This window comes from Odocoileus virginianus, chromosome 11 (assembly GCF_023699985.2).
Source record: "Odocoileus virginianus isolate 20LAN1187 ecotype Illinois chromosome 11, Ovbor_1.2, whole genome shotgun sequence".
Taxonomy (NCBI): Eukaryota; Metazoa; Chordata; class Mammalia; order Artiodactyla; family Cervidae; genus Odocoileus; species Odocoileus virginianus.
The window spans coordinates 42,916,456-42,931,642 of NC_069684.1; the positions used below are offsets into that span (position 1 = coordinate 42,916,456).

Here is a 15,187-nt window from a genome sequence, read left to right on the forward strand (position 1 = left end):
CTCCAACTAATAAAAATAAATGGGGAAGAAAAAAAAAAAGAAACCTATGTCATCCTCATCCATTCCTTTCACTAGGCAGTTATCATTCACCTCTATCTTCAGTTGCCATTACATCCTCATGTGTAGGTATTATCCCTATAACTACAACCTAAATGACTTCAGTAACAGGGACTGTGCCTTATGTTTCTTTTAATAGTTGTAATTCAGGCACTATATGTTGAGCTCAGAGCTGTCAAAGCTCTGTTGTTGGTGCTACAAGGAATACGAAGATGAATAAGACACTGTCTTCACTGCCAAAGCTTCCAATTTTTTGAGGGATAAGAAGTTCACAAATATTTACAACTCAGGTCAGACTAAAACAAATGCCAAAGAAAGTCTTGAAGGTTGAGAGAAGCCACAAATCAGATCCAGTTAGAAGGAGAAAGGAAAGTTTCTTAGAGAAGGTGGCACCTGAGAGGAACACTAGCGGCTGGAGAAAGAGGGAGAAGAATGTCATTCTCCAGGCATAATGAAGAGCATAAGCAAAGCCTCCAAAGGAGGAGAGGTTAGAGTCCTTGTCATATCTACTTTGGCCCCAGAGTACTCAGCATGACATCTCATTCATAGTAGATGTTCAACAAGTGCTGTTAGGTAGATAATTTAGGCAAGGGTAATTACCACACAAAGGAACCAAAGAGTCAGTGAGCCTCTTATGTGAACACACACACACACACACACACACTCACACACACACTCACACACACACACACACACTCACACACACACACACACACACACACACACACACACACACACTCACACACACACACTCTCACTCCAGAACAACTGACCTTTCCAAAATGAGACTCCAGGTTCCGACAGGTTACAGAGACACAAGTGAGGGAATCAGGCTGACACTCAAGCCAGAAAAAATTAAGACAGTCAAGATGGTGGCATCACACCTTTACACAAAAACAAGACCTTTTTTTTAGTGTGGAGACCTCTGTGGCTGCATAGGTTGCACAGCCGTGAAACTGGCTCTGTGTCTATAAGTCCACCAAATCTTTTTTTCTGATTGCATTGATGCTATTAATGGATTATAGTTTTATTATTTTGGGATTACAGATCTGAGAAATTTTTGGTCACCAATGTTTTGAAGAATTTATGTTCAATAAATGTTCTTTATTGAATGTTCAATAAATGTTCAATAGACATTTATTGATGGCGTATGGAAAGAAGCTTTGTAGTCAGGCTAACTTGGGGAAATATTTATCAACTGGAAAAAATGCACCATGAAAGAATTGTGAGTTAAGCTTTATTTGGGGCAAAATGAGAACTATAGCCTGGGAGACAGCATCTCAGATAGCTCTGAGGTACTGGCTCTGAAGAGACAATGGGGAGAGGTCAATGTTGTACACGATTTTAGTGAAGAGGGAAATGCAGTCAAGTGCACATTTTGGCATAAGATTGCTTCTAGCCATAAGGAACAGATGTGTCTGTTAGCAATCTTAGAGCTTTACTAGATACAAGAAGATGCAAGAATTCAGGCTCATAAAATCTTCTTCTGAAAATACCTAACTATGTAAAGACCTGCTCTGCCAGTTTTTTCCCAGAGCATAGAGAGCCTTGTTCCTGATCTCCACCCTGAACTCCTTTCCGGGTGTGTTGACAGTCAGTGACTGCAGTGGCTAGTGAATTACTCCTTGCAGAGGCAGATGGCTAGTGATAACTTTTAGTTGGTACACTGAGCTAAGTGTGGTTTAATGTACTGTTTAGAGACTTTGGCAAGCTATGTCACCATGATTCTCCAAGAACAGAGGGATAGTATGGTCAGTCCCTAAATATATTTAACCAGAGCATCTTTTTTAATGGAAGCTCTCATGGTATTCCATAGTACACTCTATGATTTGATGAGTTGTGTGTGTGTGTGTGTGTGTGTGTGTGTGTGTGTTAGTTACTCAGTCATATCCAATTCTTTGCAACCCCATGCACTGTAGCCCGCCAGGCTCCTCTGTCCATAGAATTCTCCAGGCAAAAATACTTCAGTGGGTTGCCATTCCCTTCTCCATTTGATGAGTTAGATGGAAGTATATATCAAATAGAGAAAATTAAGCCCAACTTTGCCTAAAGGATGAAGCCTGGGGTCTCAATGAGTAAATGTTAACATCCAGGAAATCTTGCAGATGCTTTATATATTCTCTTTTCCATCTACCCTCCATTGTATCACCTCTTATCCCATCCTGCCTACTAGGGATAAAAAAAAAGACAATTCACTTGTCACGTCTTCACTATGTCCCAAGATCCATTTTAAGTGCTTTGACCCTCATAATAATCCTATGAAGTCAGCATTATTATTATTCTAATTTCATAAATGAGGGAACCTAAGGCACAGAGACATTGAAGAATTTCCCCTTAGTCACTTATGTAGTAGGTGGTAAAGCCAGTATGGCTTCCCGGTGGCTTAGTCAGTAAAGAATCCACCTGCAATGCAGGAAACCACCTGCATTGCAGGAGATGTGGGTTCAATCCCTGGGTCAGGAATATCCCCTGGAGAAGGAACTGGCATCCCACTCCAGTACCTTGCCTGGGAAATCTCATGGACAGAGGAGCCTGGTGGGTTACAGTCCGAGGAGTTGCAAGAGTCGGACACAACTTAGCAACTAAAGCCAGTATATAAATGCATACACACCTAGGTAGAGCTAGTTTTCTAACTATGACACCATTGTCTACCCCCAGAGAGCAAGAAGGGGAGAGAAAGAGAGAGGGAGAGAGAGCACCTGACTATTCTCCCCTCCTCTTTCATCCACTGCTTGTGACAGGTGACTCTGCAACATTCCTCTCCCTCATCTACATTTCCACCCACCCATCTCCCCATCCAACCTTCAGAGAAGTGGGAATCCACTTTTCTCTCATACAACACCTGGTGCTTCTGAAGGTTATGATCGTCTCAGTCTAGCCATGTGGCCTTTTGCTTCTATACTCTGTAATGTGAAACTTCTTCCCAAATATCTCATTCAGCAGTTCTACCCTGATGAGAGAAATCACAGGTTTCAGGAGGAAGCAAATTATGCAGCCTTGACAATTACTCTCGGCAGCAGTGTGAAAGGAAGTCAACATAGATCACTTGTATTTGATTGAACTTTCTTTTGGCAGGATCGAGGGGAGAGGCAGGGAGAGACAGCTTTCTCTCAGCTGAGATTCCTCTAAATTTCTTCCCTAGCTTCCAGAATAACAATTCCAGGTCACTTCTCTGACCTTCCACTCTCAGCAGTCTGTCTTAATGCTTACTACTTCCTCCCAAAGAAAGGGGAAAAAATAAACCTTTTGACCTTCTCCCTCACACTCCCTCATCAAACTCCACCTTGCTGTAATGCTCAGGCACTCCTAATTCCCACTCAAAACCTTTTCTTTCACTCCATTTCTCTTTTTCTCTCGTTATGGATTCATCTCTCTGCTCCTCTCTGCCTCCCACTGCTGTGGGACAAATCCCGCTTAAAATAATGTTGATGACTCACCCAGTGGATACTGTATTCCATTTATATGTACCTTTTTCCCCCATGGGGCATAAAGCATTTCACAGATATTCAGTTTTATTTTTACCTCATCCTTGTGGGGAAAAAAAAAAAAAAGGTAATCTGCCAAAAGGGGATAGAAATGTAGTTTGGGCTTTTAGTCTGAATTACTAAGTATTAAGGCTGATAATCAGTTTTTTACTCTTTCAAACCTCCTCTTTCTCAGCATTTCTTCCTTGGTACTATTTATTTGCTTCAGAGTCTATTAGCAACCACACCAGAAATTAGACAAAAATCTTACCAATCAGCTGTGCTGTTTCTTAACCAGCCACCCAAACTGGAAACCTCAGTGAAGCCCCAACTCCTCCAATCTATCCTCCACATCCAGTCGATAACCACTGCCATCCTAATTCTGTCTTGGGCTGTTTTTCACTCCTATTTCCATTGCTACAACTTAATTCAGGCCGCCATTTCGTCAGCCTGGATTTACCTTTTCAAACCTGATGCAATGTTCACCTCTCTATTCCCCACCAACCTCAACATTTTCTGCACTCCTCCAAGGCAGATGTGATCACGTTGTCCCCAGGGGCCCTCTGTTTAAAACCATGCCCTTTGGCGTAGTTCTCCGAGTGGCCTCAGTCTCTGGATTTCCTTCTTCTGTGATCCCGGAGCTCTAGACCCCAGCCACCCCAGAAAAGAGCAGTTTCCCTGAACAGGCCTGATTTCCCTGCCTCTGGGCTTGCTCATTCTCTTGGCTCCCACTGGCAGAATTGTTTGCCCCTAGTGTGTCTCCTCCTGGCATTTTTCTTCTCAGGTTTAATGGTACAATTTTTATACCACCTCTTGTGCAGAACTTTTCCTAACTTTTCTGAGGGCAGATTTAAATACTCTCTCTTCAGCATTCCTATAGAATGCTGAATAGAATAGAGCATTCTATTCAGAATAGAGATATGTATAATGTATACGTATAATGTAAGTGTTACTTCTAGAATAGAGATACATATAATGTAGTGCATATTGCACAAAAAATGTATTGGAAGCCTATGGTGTTCCTGGCGCTATGCCAGGTACTAGGTACATAGAGAGCAAATCCACAATCCCTACTCTGAATATTAAGTAAGACTGAAAGTAAAGAAAAATAAACCGGTATTTCAAGGTGATACAGTGATAGTAGAGGTAACCCCAGGGGCTCAGAGGGCCCGTGAGAGGAGAGTCACCTAGGCTGGGATGTCAGAAAGTCTCTAAGAGGAGGCAAACCCCGAGCTGAGCTGTTTGGAACATCCAAATGGGAATGAATGGCTTTGATGACTGTATTTTCATGGGCTTCATGACAGCAGACTAGATCCGGTGCTCCTTGTACTTGGCAGGTGTTCCACAACTACTTAGGAAATAGAATAAATCTAAAAATGATTGGTCTGTGGATGTCTAAAACCCCTACTGACGTTGTTTATTGCTTCTCAACCCTGCCTTCTCCTTTTTTTTGGTGGTTGGCTTCAATCTTGGTCCCACAGGTCTAATCTTAGCCAATAAAAAAATGCAAATAACAAGGCAGGCCCCAGAAATGTGATATTTTCCCATCCCAGTACCGGCTCCCCATAGCCAAAGAAGCAGTGATTGGATTTGCGGGCCATACCGCCCTAGTTAGGCAAGCATGCATTAATAACGTGCTCCCTGGCTAAGCAGATAAAAAAAAAAAAGGAGGAAAAGGAAAAATGTGTGAATGCATACTAAACCAAGTTCAAAAGTCAGCAGACTCAGAGTCACTTCTTACTACCACTGGTGGCCAATGTAATTTCCCAGAACTTCCAGGATGGAGTACATGCTCCTCCATCTGGGAGACAAAGCCCTTGGTGTCAACTCCTCCATCTCTCTAACCTCACCTTTTGCTCACACTTGCTTTGTTGTTGAACCTTAGTTTTGTCCCTCAGTCAGTCCTGTTAAACTGGCTTCTGAGGTGGCTCAGTGGTAAAGAATCCGCCTGCCAGTGCAGGAGATGCAAGAGACGTGGGTTCAATACCTGGGTCAGGAAGATCCCCTGAAGGAGGAAATGGCAACCCACTCCAGTATTCTCACCTGAGAAATCCCATAGACAGAGGAGCCTGGTGGGGTCACAAAAAGTCGGACACTACTGAACATGCACACATATTTAACTCCTTTCATTTCCTTCATGCATCCAGATTCTCTCACTTTCAGGCCTCTTTATGTGCTGCTTGTCCTCTGCAGGGATTGCGCTGAACGGCCCTGGATAACTTTGACTTACCTTTCGGGCCTCAGGTGAAAAGCTATTTTTAAGAGGAAGCCTGTCCTGATCCTCTCCACCTGTTAGGACCTGAACAGGTTTGCTCCTTTCTGCCCAAAATTCACACTCCTTACTTTCCTTATCATCATAGGTTACACAATCATTGAAATTGTCTGCTTAGTTGTGTAAGTTCCCTGAAATTAAGAATTGTGTCTGGTTTCACCTCTGCATCCCAGTACCTGGCAAACCGTCTGAACTATGTTAGGCACTTCATGAGCATCTGTTGTTTGAGTCAGTAGATAAAAGAACCTTGGGGTAAAATGGAAGGATGGGGTTAGCAGAGGCAAACTATTATATATAAAATGGATAAGTGACAAAGACCTACTGTATAGTACAAGGAAACAATTTTCAGCATATTATGAGACACCATAATGGAAAAGAACATAAAAAAGAAAAAATATAGAGAGAGCTTCCCAGGTGGTGCTAGTTGTAAAGAACCTGCCTGCCAATGCAGGAGATGTGAGAGTGTGGGTTCAATCCCTGGGTCGGAAAGATCCCCTGGAGAAGGGAATGGCAATCCACTCTGGTATTCTTGCCTGGAGAATCCCATGGACAGAGGAGCCTGTCAGGCTACAGTCCATAGGGTCTCAAAGAGCCAGACATGACTGAAGCGGCTTAGCGTGAAGGTACATACTTATGTATAAATAAACTGAATCATTTTCCTTTACAGCAGTAATTAACACGGCACTGTAAATCAACCATACTTCAATTTTAAAAATGAAATAAAAATAAATAAATAACCTGAGATAAGGAATAGAAGACACAACTTACCAGAATGTAAACTCTATGAAAGCAGGGGTTTGTTCTGCTCACAGTGACAGTTTCTGGCACATAATAGACCCTCAACAAATTGTTACTGAATGAATGAACTAGTTAATTGATTAAATTGGTTAAACGAAGCTATTATGTAGGCCTGAATAGTTTTTTTCAGGGGTACATTGCATACGGTTTGGTCTTCAGGAAATTAACCTCTGAAGAGAGGAAGGTAACATGACATAGAAGTCAAAAGAGTGAACTTGGAGCCAGGCTTCCATGGGTTCACATCTGAATTCTATCCCTCACAAGTCAATAGCCTTTTTCTGCCTTAGTTGTTTTGCCTTTATTAGAGGTCTGTAATGTGCCTGAATATCTTAACAACATTTGCAAATCATTAAATAGTGCTGGTTACATAGTAAAAACTGCTTAAGTATTTTCTATAGGCAACAGACAGGTCTTATGAAATGGAAAGTCAAGAAGCACTGTCCACAGTTGACAGAATAGGAAATAAGTGATAGGTATATTACCTAAATCTGTAAACATAATTAATTAAAATATCAAAATAATTATATGGAGAGAATGGAAGAAGAAAACTAAATCCTCATGTACCATAAAAGATAACCACAAACAATGTCCAAAATTGACAGCCCAGGAATTAATGGTGACCAAATATGACTGATTTGAAATACTAACTGACCCCCACAGTTCTCTGTTAGGCATTGGAGACCTGATGTATTGATAGCCACAAGCAGCTTTCAACCTAACTGCAGGATTGTGGGGGGGGGGGGGGAGGAAGCAGAGACAGGTATACAAGCAGTTTAAATATAAGTTGGTAAGTTTTAGGTTATAGTTAAGTGCTAGTAGCTACAGGAGCATGAAAGAAGGGTTGCAGCCACTAAAAAAAAGTTAGTATTTTGAACCCTCTCCTTCTTAGGTTATTTGGTTGAATTGAATTGAAATCCAGTAAACTACAGGATTACATTTAGTAGACACAAGTCCTACCTGAGTGATTCGAAGCATCCAGTCAATTAGTTAAAATTTATAGACACTGTTTGATTGAAACCTCTTAACAGCACCTTAGATAATGTGATAGTAAGATGTGTATACCTATAGTCTTCCATATATATTATCCCTTGAATACTTGTAGGGTTTGGGAGATATTTGGGAAATGCAAGTACATGTTCAGTCAGGAAACCTCCCTTTCATCTTCTGTGACTTTACTAGGTTTCACCCCTCCATAAAACAAGCGATTTCTCCTTAAGTGTATATTTTAGGACCAGCTTTGAAGATTACTGTGGGCAAACAGCAATGAGAAAGGACAGATGACTCCACCCTTTGCTAGGAGGCAGTGTTTCAATCATTCCTCTCTGCTTCCCTGATAGTTCAGCTGGTAAAGAATCTGCCTTCTGTGTGGGAGACCTGGGTTTGATCCCTGAGTTGGGACAATCCCCTGGAGAAGGGAAAGGCTACCCACTCCAGTATTCTGCCTGGGGAATTCCATGGACTGTATAGTCCATGGGGTCACAAAGAGTCGGACACAACTGGGCGAATTTCACTTCACTTCACTTCACTATGGTTCAGAAGTTGGAAGACTAAAAGTAAGCTGATTCAAGAAGTTTCCCTCAGTTACCCTCTGAAAATACTTAGCATTTCAGATTGTCCCCCTAGAACCAGGAAACAATTGGTCCTTGAAACTATCGAGGTCTGATTAGTTCTAAACTATTTAAAGTCAAATAGAAGTGGATGTATACATGATCAGCTACTTGGCTAGCACAATCATAACCATGAACCAAATTAGCAATTTAAAGAGAATGCAGGAGGACATGAATCTGGTATATTTAGGGGACCAAGTGAAGTAATATTAATTAAAACCTTACTGCAAACTATGATCACACTCAAGAAATGTTCCAGGTGAGTGTTTGGGATGTTAAATCCCAAACTCATAACTTGTATGTTAACTAGAGTAGTGACAATTGTGGAAGCTGCAGAAAGGCAATGAGAACTTTGCTTAATTTGAGTAAAATTGATTTTTGTTAAATAAACTGTCTAAACTTGGCAAATGAAAGAACTGACAAACTGTCTTTTTCCTTTCTGTTGTAGATCAGATGAAACATAGAGGTATGAGAATTTGCTCAAGATAAAACTTGAGTGAAGTCACTTTTTGAGTAGTGAACTCTCAGAATGGGAACCCAGTAACAGTCAGATAATTTTCTCCTTTATTTCTTTTTTTTTTCCATTTATTTTTTATTAGTTGGAGGCTACTTACTTTACAATATTGTAGTGGTTTTTGTCATACATTGACATGAATTAGCCATGGATTTACATGTATTCCCCATCCCGATCCCCCCTCCCACCTCCCTCTCTACCCAATCTCTCTGGGTCTTCCCAGTGCACCAGGCCCGAGCACTTGTCTCATGCATCCAACCTGGGCTGGTGGTCTGTTTCACCCTAGATAACATACATGTTTTGATGCTGTTCTCTCAAAACATCCCACCCTCGCCTTCTCCCACAGAGTCCAAAAGTCTGTTCTGTACATCTGTGTCTCTTTTTCTGTTTTGCATATAGGGTTATCATTACCATTATTATATAAATTCCATATATATGTGGAATATATATATATATATATATATATATATATACACACACACACACACACATATATATATGTGTGTGTGTGTGTGTGTGTGTGTTAGTATACTGTAATGGTCTTTATCTTTCTGGCTTACTTCACTCTGTATAATGGGCTCCAGTTTCATCCATCTCATCAGAACTGATTCAAATGAATTCTTTTTAATGGCTGAGTAATATTCCATGGTGTATATATACCACAGTTTCCTTATCCATTCGTCTACTGATGGGCATCTAGGTTGCTTCCATATCCTGGCTATTATAAACAGTGCTGTGATGAACATTGGGGTGCACATGTCTCTTTCAGATCTGGTTTCCTCAGTGTGTATGCCCAGAGGTGGGATTGCTGGGTCATATGGCAGCTCTATTTTCAGTTTCTTAAGAAATCTCCACACTGTTCTCCATAGTGGCTGTACTAATTTGCATTCCCACCAACAGTGTAAGAGCGTTCCCTTTTCTCCACACCCTCTCCAGCATTTATTGCTTGTAGACTTTTGGATAGCAGCCATTCTGACTGGCATGTAATGGTACCTCATTGTGGTTTTGATTTGCATTTCTCTGATAATGAGTGATGTTGAGCATCTTTTCATGTGTTTGTTAGGCATCTGTATGTCTTCTTTGGAGAAATGTCTGTTTAGTTCTTTCGCCCATTTTTTAATTGGGTCATTTATTTTTCTGGAATTGAGCTGGAGGAGTTGCTTGTATATTTTTGAGATTAATCCTTTGTCTGTTGCTTTGTTTGCTATTATTTTCTCCCAATCTGAGGGCTGTCTTTTCACCTTGCTTATAGTTTCCTTTGTTGTGCAGAAGCTTTTAAGTTTAATTAGGTCCCATTTGTTTATTTTTGCTTTTATTTCCAATATTCTGGGAGGTGGGTCATAGAGGATCCTGCTGTGATTTATGTCAGAGAGTGTTTTGCCTATGTTCTCCTCTAGGAGTTTTATAGTTTCTGTTCTTGCATTTAGACCTTTAATTCATTTTGAGTTTATTTCTGTGTATAGTGTTAGCAAGTGTTCTAGTTTCATTCTTTTACAAATGGTTGACCAGTTTTCCCAGCACCACTTGTTAAAGAGGTTGTCTTTTTTCCATTGTATATCCTTGCCACCTTTGTTGAAGATAAGGTGTCCATCGGTTTGTGGATTTATCTCTGGGCTTTCTATTCTGTTCCATTGATCTATATTTCTGTCTTTGTGCCAGTACCATACTGTCTTGATGACTGTGGCTTTGTAGTAGAGTCTGAAGTCAGGCAGGTTGATTCCTCCAGTTCCATTCTTCTTTCTCAAGATGACTTTGGCTATTCGAGGTTTTTTGTATTTCCATACAAATTGTGAAATTATTTGTTCTAGTTCTGTGAAGAATACTGTTGGTAGCTTGATAGGGATTGCATTGAATCTATAGATTGCTTTGGGTAGTGTACTCATTTTGACAATATTGATTCTTCCAATCCATGAACACGGTATATTTCTCCATCTGTTTGTGTCCTCTTTGTTTTCTTTCATCAGTGTTTTAGAGTTTTCTATGTATAGGTCTTTTGTTTCTTTAGGTAGATATACTCCTAAATAATTTATTCTTTTTGTTGCAATGGTGAATGGTATTGTTTCCCTAATTTCTCTTTCTGTTTTCTCATTGTTAGTGTATAGGAATGCAAGGGATTTCTGTGTGCTAATTTTATATCCTGCAACTTTACTATATTCGTTGATTAGCTCTAGTAATTTTCTGGTAGAGTCTTTAGGGTTTTCTATGTAGAGGATCATGTCATCTGCAAACAGAGAGAGTTTCACTTCTTCTTTTCCTAAGTAATTAGCCCCCAACTAATAAAAATAAATGAAAAAGAAAAAAAGAAAAAAAATAGAACTGCATAATGAAGACAGGTTGAAATAAGGCTTAAATTGTCATCATCATAGTTGTCACCTATGAGTCATGTAGAGAACAACTTCATGCTAGGACCTCAGAATAATGAATATAGCTTTCATCTCTGATAAACACTGATCATAATCTCTCCCATCAGGGATCAAAAGGAGGAATGGTAAAGATAGAAATGGAACACAAATGATGTATTACCTTTCCCAATATGTAATGAATAAATTTGTGGAATATTCTTAATAATAAATATTTATTAATTAGAACATCTGAATGATTACAAAAGAAATATAAAAAAATTAAAATCTAATAAAATAATTTGACTCATGCAACACTTTTATAAAAAGTGAATATAATGTAACCAGTCCATAGGCTTTAAAGGGAAATGAGGTGGCTGGCTAGGGAGGGGATGAAGTGCTGGAAGGTCACTACCCAGTCAGGGTCACAGCTGTACTGGTGGATTTCTGGGATCCTGTAGGCTTGGTCTGGCTCATATTTTTCCTGTCTATAGTTTGGATGGCTTCTTTCACCCAGTCAGCTTTAGGATCAGCACAGACTTTAAGGCCACGTCTGGTAATGAGTCTGCAATACAAGGAAAAGACAGGCAAAATTTGTCACATCCTCAAAGCCTTGGGACCGAAAGTTAAGACCAGATCACATAAAAGAGATTTTGTGCAGAAATGACTAGATAAATCAGTCTTTCAGATTCTTAAGATCATAAATGAAAATCTTTCTTCTGCAATCTATTTTTTTCGTGAAGAAGAAATAGTTCCAGGTAATACCCAGATTCCTTGTTCAGCATAATTTTCAGACTCTTATCTCATCACTGCCACCAAGTGATGTAATTAAACTAGACATTTGAGGTCGTTTTTCTTTTTTCAAATCTAAGCACAGTCATCCTATCTTCTGCACAAAAGGTGATTTATTTATCTTATTTGAAGATATGGGGGGTAAAGTGATTATATGTTGGGAGTGTTGCTATTTTGAAAATGAAATCCTGGAAAGAGAATGGTACCATGTAGGCTAGTTGTTGACACTATTTCTTGAAATGTGGCAACTGATAAAATATGGCATTCTACTCCAGGCATCAAAAAGGAAAAGAAAGGCAGGGAAGGGGGTGGGTAGGAAGAGAGGCATCCCACACCAGTGTGGCTCTGTGCTCAAATCCTGATCTGATCCAGCCATCTCTAAACCTAACCCTCCAGACTGAGCACACTATTCATCTGGTTCCCGGTCTGATTCTTCTGTTAGGATAAATCAGAAATGAGGGTGACAGTCTTCACTTGGTTGACAATTTTTTGTCATCATCATTGTTTGGGGCTACACAAAGACAAGGTTAATATGGAAAAGCAAAAGGCCTATTGGCTAAGTTGAGGTCTTCCTCCTTGTTAACTTATTTTTCCCGAGGAGGCTGGCCTTTCTGTACACTGTGTTCCATCAAGCCCAGCTTTGGGCAGAGAAACTCACATCACTGCTTTCATGAAACCCTCCTTGATGATGTAGGTCTTGATGTTTTTAATTGGCAGTCGCTTTGTAGTCAGACTCACACAGATGCTCTTTTCTAGAACTTCAGTACCCACACCTGTACAGAAAACCAAGCAAACAAAAATAAAATATAATTTCCAATAATATAAATGTTAGAGTGTCATCAGTCAAATAACAAAGAGTGACCTGATAAAGAGTAGTTTGGGACAGTCAATATTAAATGTGAGAGAGGTAGCTCATTTTTGACTGAATCACTAAAGGCATTATTTTAAATGTTAAAATGCGAAATATGTAAAGACAATAGTTCACGAGTCCTCATCCTCAATAGAAATGGCCTGGGGGGATTAAATTTAACAGTTTCAAGAATGTCTTACATTGGAGAAGGGAAAATAACTTGGAACAGTTAATGATATTAAGGGTTTCCTAAAATCTAATAAAAGTTTTTAAGTGCTGACTTTCTCCTAAGCTGAAGAGACTGATAGTTGCTTCTCAGGGAAGCAAATATTCTCAGAGAAATATTCAGTGAAAAATCATCTAAAATAATAACTGATGATGACAGTTTTGAACTATAGTGTTGCTGATAACAGGAGGATTTTTATAAACATGGCACTGAGAAGATGTTCACTAACGTTGCTCTTCATCTCCCCTTCTCTCCATCCCTCAAGTATCCAGCCTACATATTCTCTACCTGCTGTATTTGACAATTTTCTTTAATGCTGAACTGTCTCTGAACCCAGTGAAAGAGGGAAATACCCCAGTGTCCGTAATCCTCCTCAATCTTCGTTCCCCTACCTATATATGGGTTTGCACCAAATGCCAGCCTCTTGTTTCAGAAACATGCCAGCCAGCCACCGTTCAGGCAACATTTGGCTTAAACTTTTTGTTTTAACAGTATTTTATTTAGGGAACAATTTCAGGGACTTTCAGACAATACCATCACTATTTACAGAGAACCGTGGGGATCCATGATCAGGCTCAGATATTTTGGTCTAAGTAATAAGTCTACAGATTAGGAGTTTTAAAGGAGAGTTTCTGAAGCACTAATTATACCCCAAGGATATTCCTTCTTGTGTTCAAAGCTGCCAAGAGAAATGTACTCCAACCAGCTGAGAACAAAATGATCCTTTAAGAAATGTGTGTTGAATGCTCAGTAATGTAGCTAAGTCTCAACTGGGTATGCCTTATAGTTTATTTGACTGTATATAAGGCATTGATATTTGTTAGCACTATGGTCTCATACAAACTCAATAAATTTATCCTAAGTGGGAAACAACATTCATAGCAGTAATATAGACTCTCTTACACACTTAAATGTAATATTGATTTTCTGGGTATGAAGGTATGAGCTTCCAGTCATTTTTGTTTAAATAGAAAACATTGATTTGTTTCAGAACATAACACTCTCTAGTCATTCCTGCATCATGACTGAGCTCTCAAATTTTTTGAGAATTTATCAAGATCAATATTAAATAGGCAAAAGCTTCAAAGGTATATACAATTATCATCACTATTTCACAGCTAACATTAATTAAGAAACTAGGACTTGTGTAGTAAACTGAAAAGTTTATTATAAGTTTATTATAATTTATACTATTAATTATATATAATGATTATTTCATTTTAACTCCAGTTAAGTGTATCAGTTATCATATTCATCTTATAGACAAGTAAGCATAGGCAAAAACAAGTTAAGAAACTTACCCCAAATCACCCAGTTGTGAAAAATAGGAGCCTAGCTGTTAGCCAAGATATATTTGCGAAATCCACAAGATCCTCTAGAGTCAAATTATTCCCATTTTGCACACAGGAAGACTGAGGCTTAGCTTGGAGAAAGTAGTTTACTCCATTCTAAACCTGAGTCAATAGCAAAATACCTGACCACTGTCTGTACACCTAGATGTTCCTTGTCTCATAAATAGCCTTTGACTCACCTTCCACAGTGTATGCAGCGAGACTGCAGATCACCAGGCAGGTCAGGATGAGAAGTCTCATGGTTGAGGTCAGGCTGAGCTGTGAAGCAAGAGGCTGAGGACCTTGGCTCCTTTGAGTCTCTTTTATTCCCCCAGTGGTCAGCGCACTTCCTGTGCTGAGAGGGGGACTTTCAAGGTGGGTGTGGAATCATGGAAAGTCTTTGCAGTACTGGTGCTTTCTTAGTTTGAAAAAAAAGTTCCTTTGTCCCCACTCACACTAACCCCACATCTTGTGGCCTTTTCTCCTCCTCCTGTGGTTAAAGTGTCAGTGAAACCTTATGTGTGTACAAAAGAAACGTAGTTGTCTCGTCTCCTGCCGCCAATCTAAATGCAAACCTCCCATGCACGCATGTCCCAAGGCCATGTCGGTGTGATGGCCCAGGCGGGACATGGTGTAAAGGAAAGGGGTGGGATGGTCACTGTGGTCCCGTTCCCCCACTAGCTCAGGCAGCATGTGCTGTGACACGAGGCTTCCACCACCCTGGGTCATATGCCCTTGGTGACTCCTTAGGGAGCCAAAGAGATACTGTTGCTTTCCCGAGTTTCTCAATCCTCTGCCTTCTTTTGCTTCTCATCTGTCCTCTGCCCACATTCAATTGATCCCCTTTCTTACACCACCCTTTCCACATGCCCAAGGAACATTTAAATAAGGGTATTTGGAGCCTGTCTATATTAATAGGTTTGCTTTATTGTAGCTT

At 40.0% G+C, this 15,187-nt stretch overlaps 1 protein-coding gene and 1 long non-coding RNA gene across 3 annotated transcripts in view; one reads left to right on the forward strand and one right to left on the reverse strand.

Annotated features, from left to right (window-relative positions):
* The window catches only part of LOC110125248 (uncharacterized), a 48,586-nt gene that overhangs the window by 16,991 nt on the left and 16,408 nt on the right, over nt 1–15,187 (forward strand). The window lies entirely within an intron of this gene.
* Nucleotides 11,323–14,673, reverse strand: XCL1 (X-C motif chemokine ligand 1). The gene is made up of 3 exons (XM_020874173.2): nt 14,451–14,673; nt 12,502–12,616; nt 11,323–11,616 (listed from the first exon to the last, which is right to left on the reverse strand). The coding sequence occupies exons 1-3, from the start codon at nt 14,509–14,511 to the stop codon at nt 11,463–11,465; spliced, it is 330 nt and encodes a 109-aa protein (XP_020729832.1). The 5' UTR covers nt 14,512–14,673; the 3' UTR covers nt 11,323–11,462.

Coding starts and splice junctions, on each gene's coding strand:
- XCL1 (XM_020874173.2), bottom strand. CDS start 14,511: ATGAGACTTCTCATCCTGACCTGCCTGGTGATCTGCAGTCTCGCTGCA. Junction 12,617..14,450: donor CGCTGCATACACTGTGGAAG/GTGAGTCAAAGG, acceptor TTTTCTGTACAG/GTGTGGGTACTGAAGTTCTA. Junction 11,617..12,501: donor GGTTTCATGAAAGCAGTGAT/GTGAGTTTCTCT, acceptor CTTGTATTGCAG/ACTCATTACCAGACGTGGCC.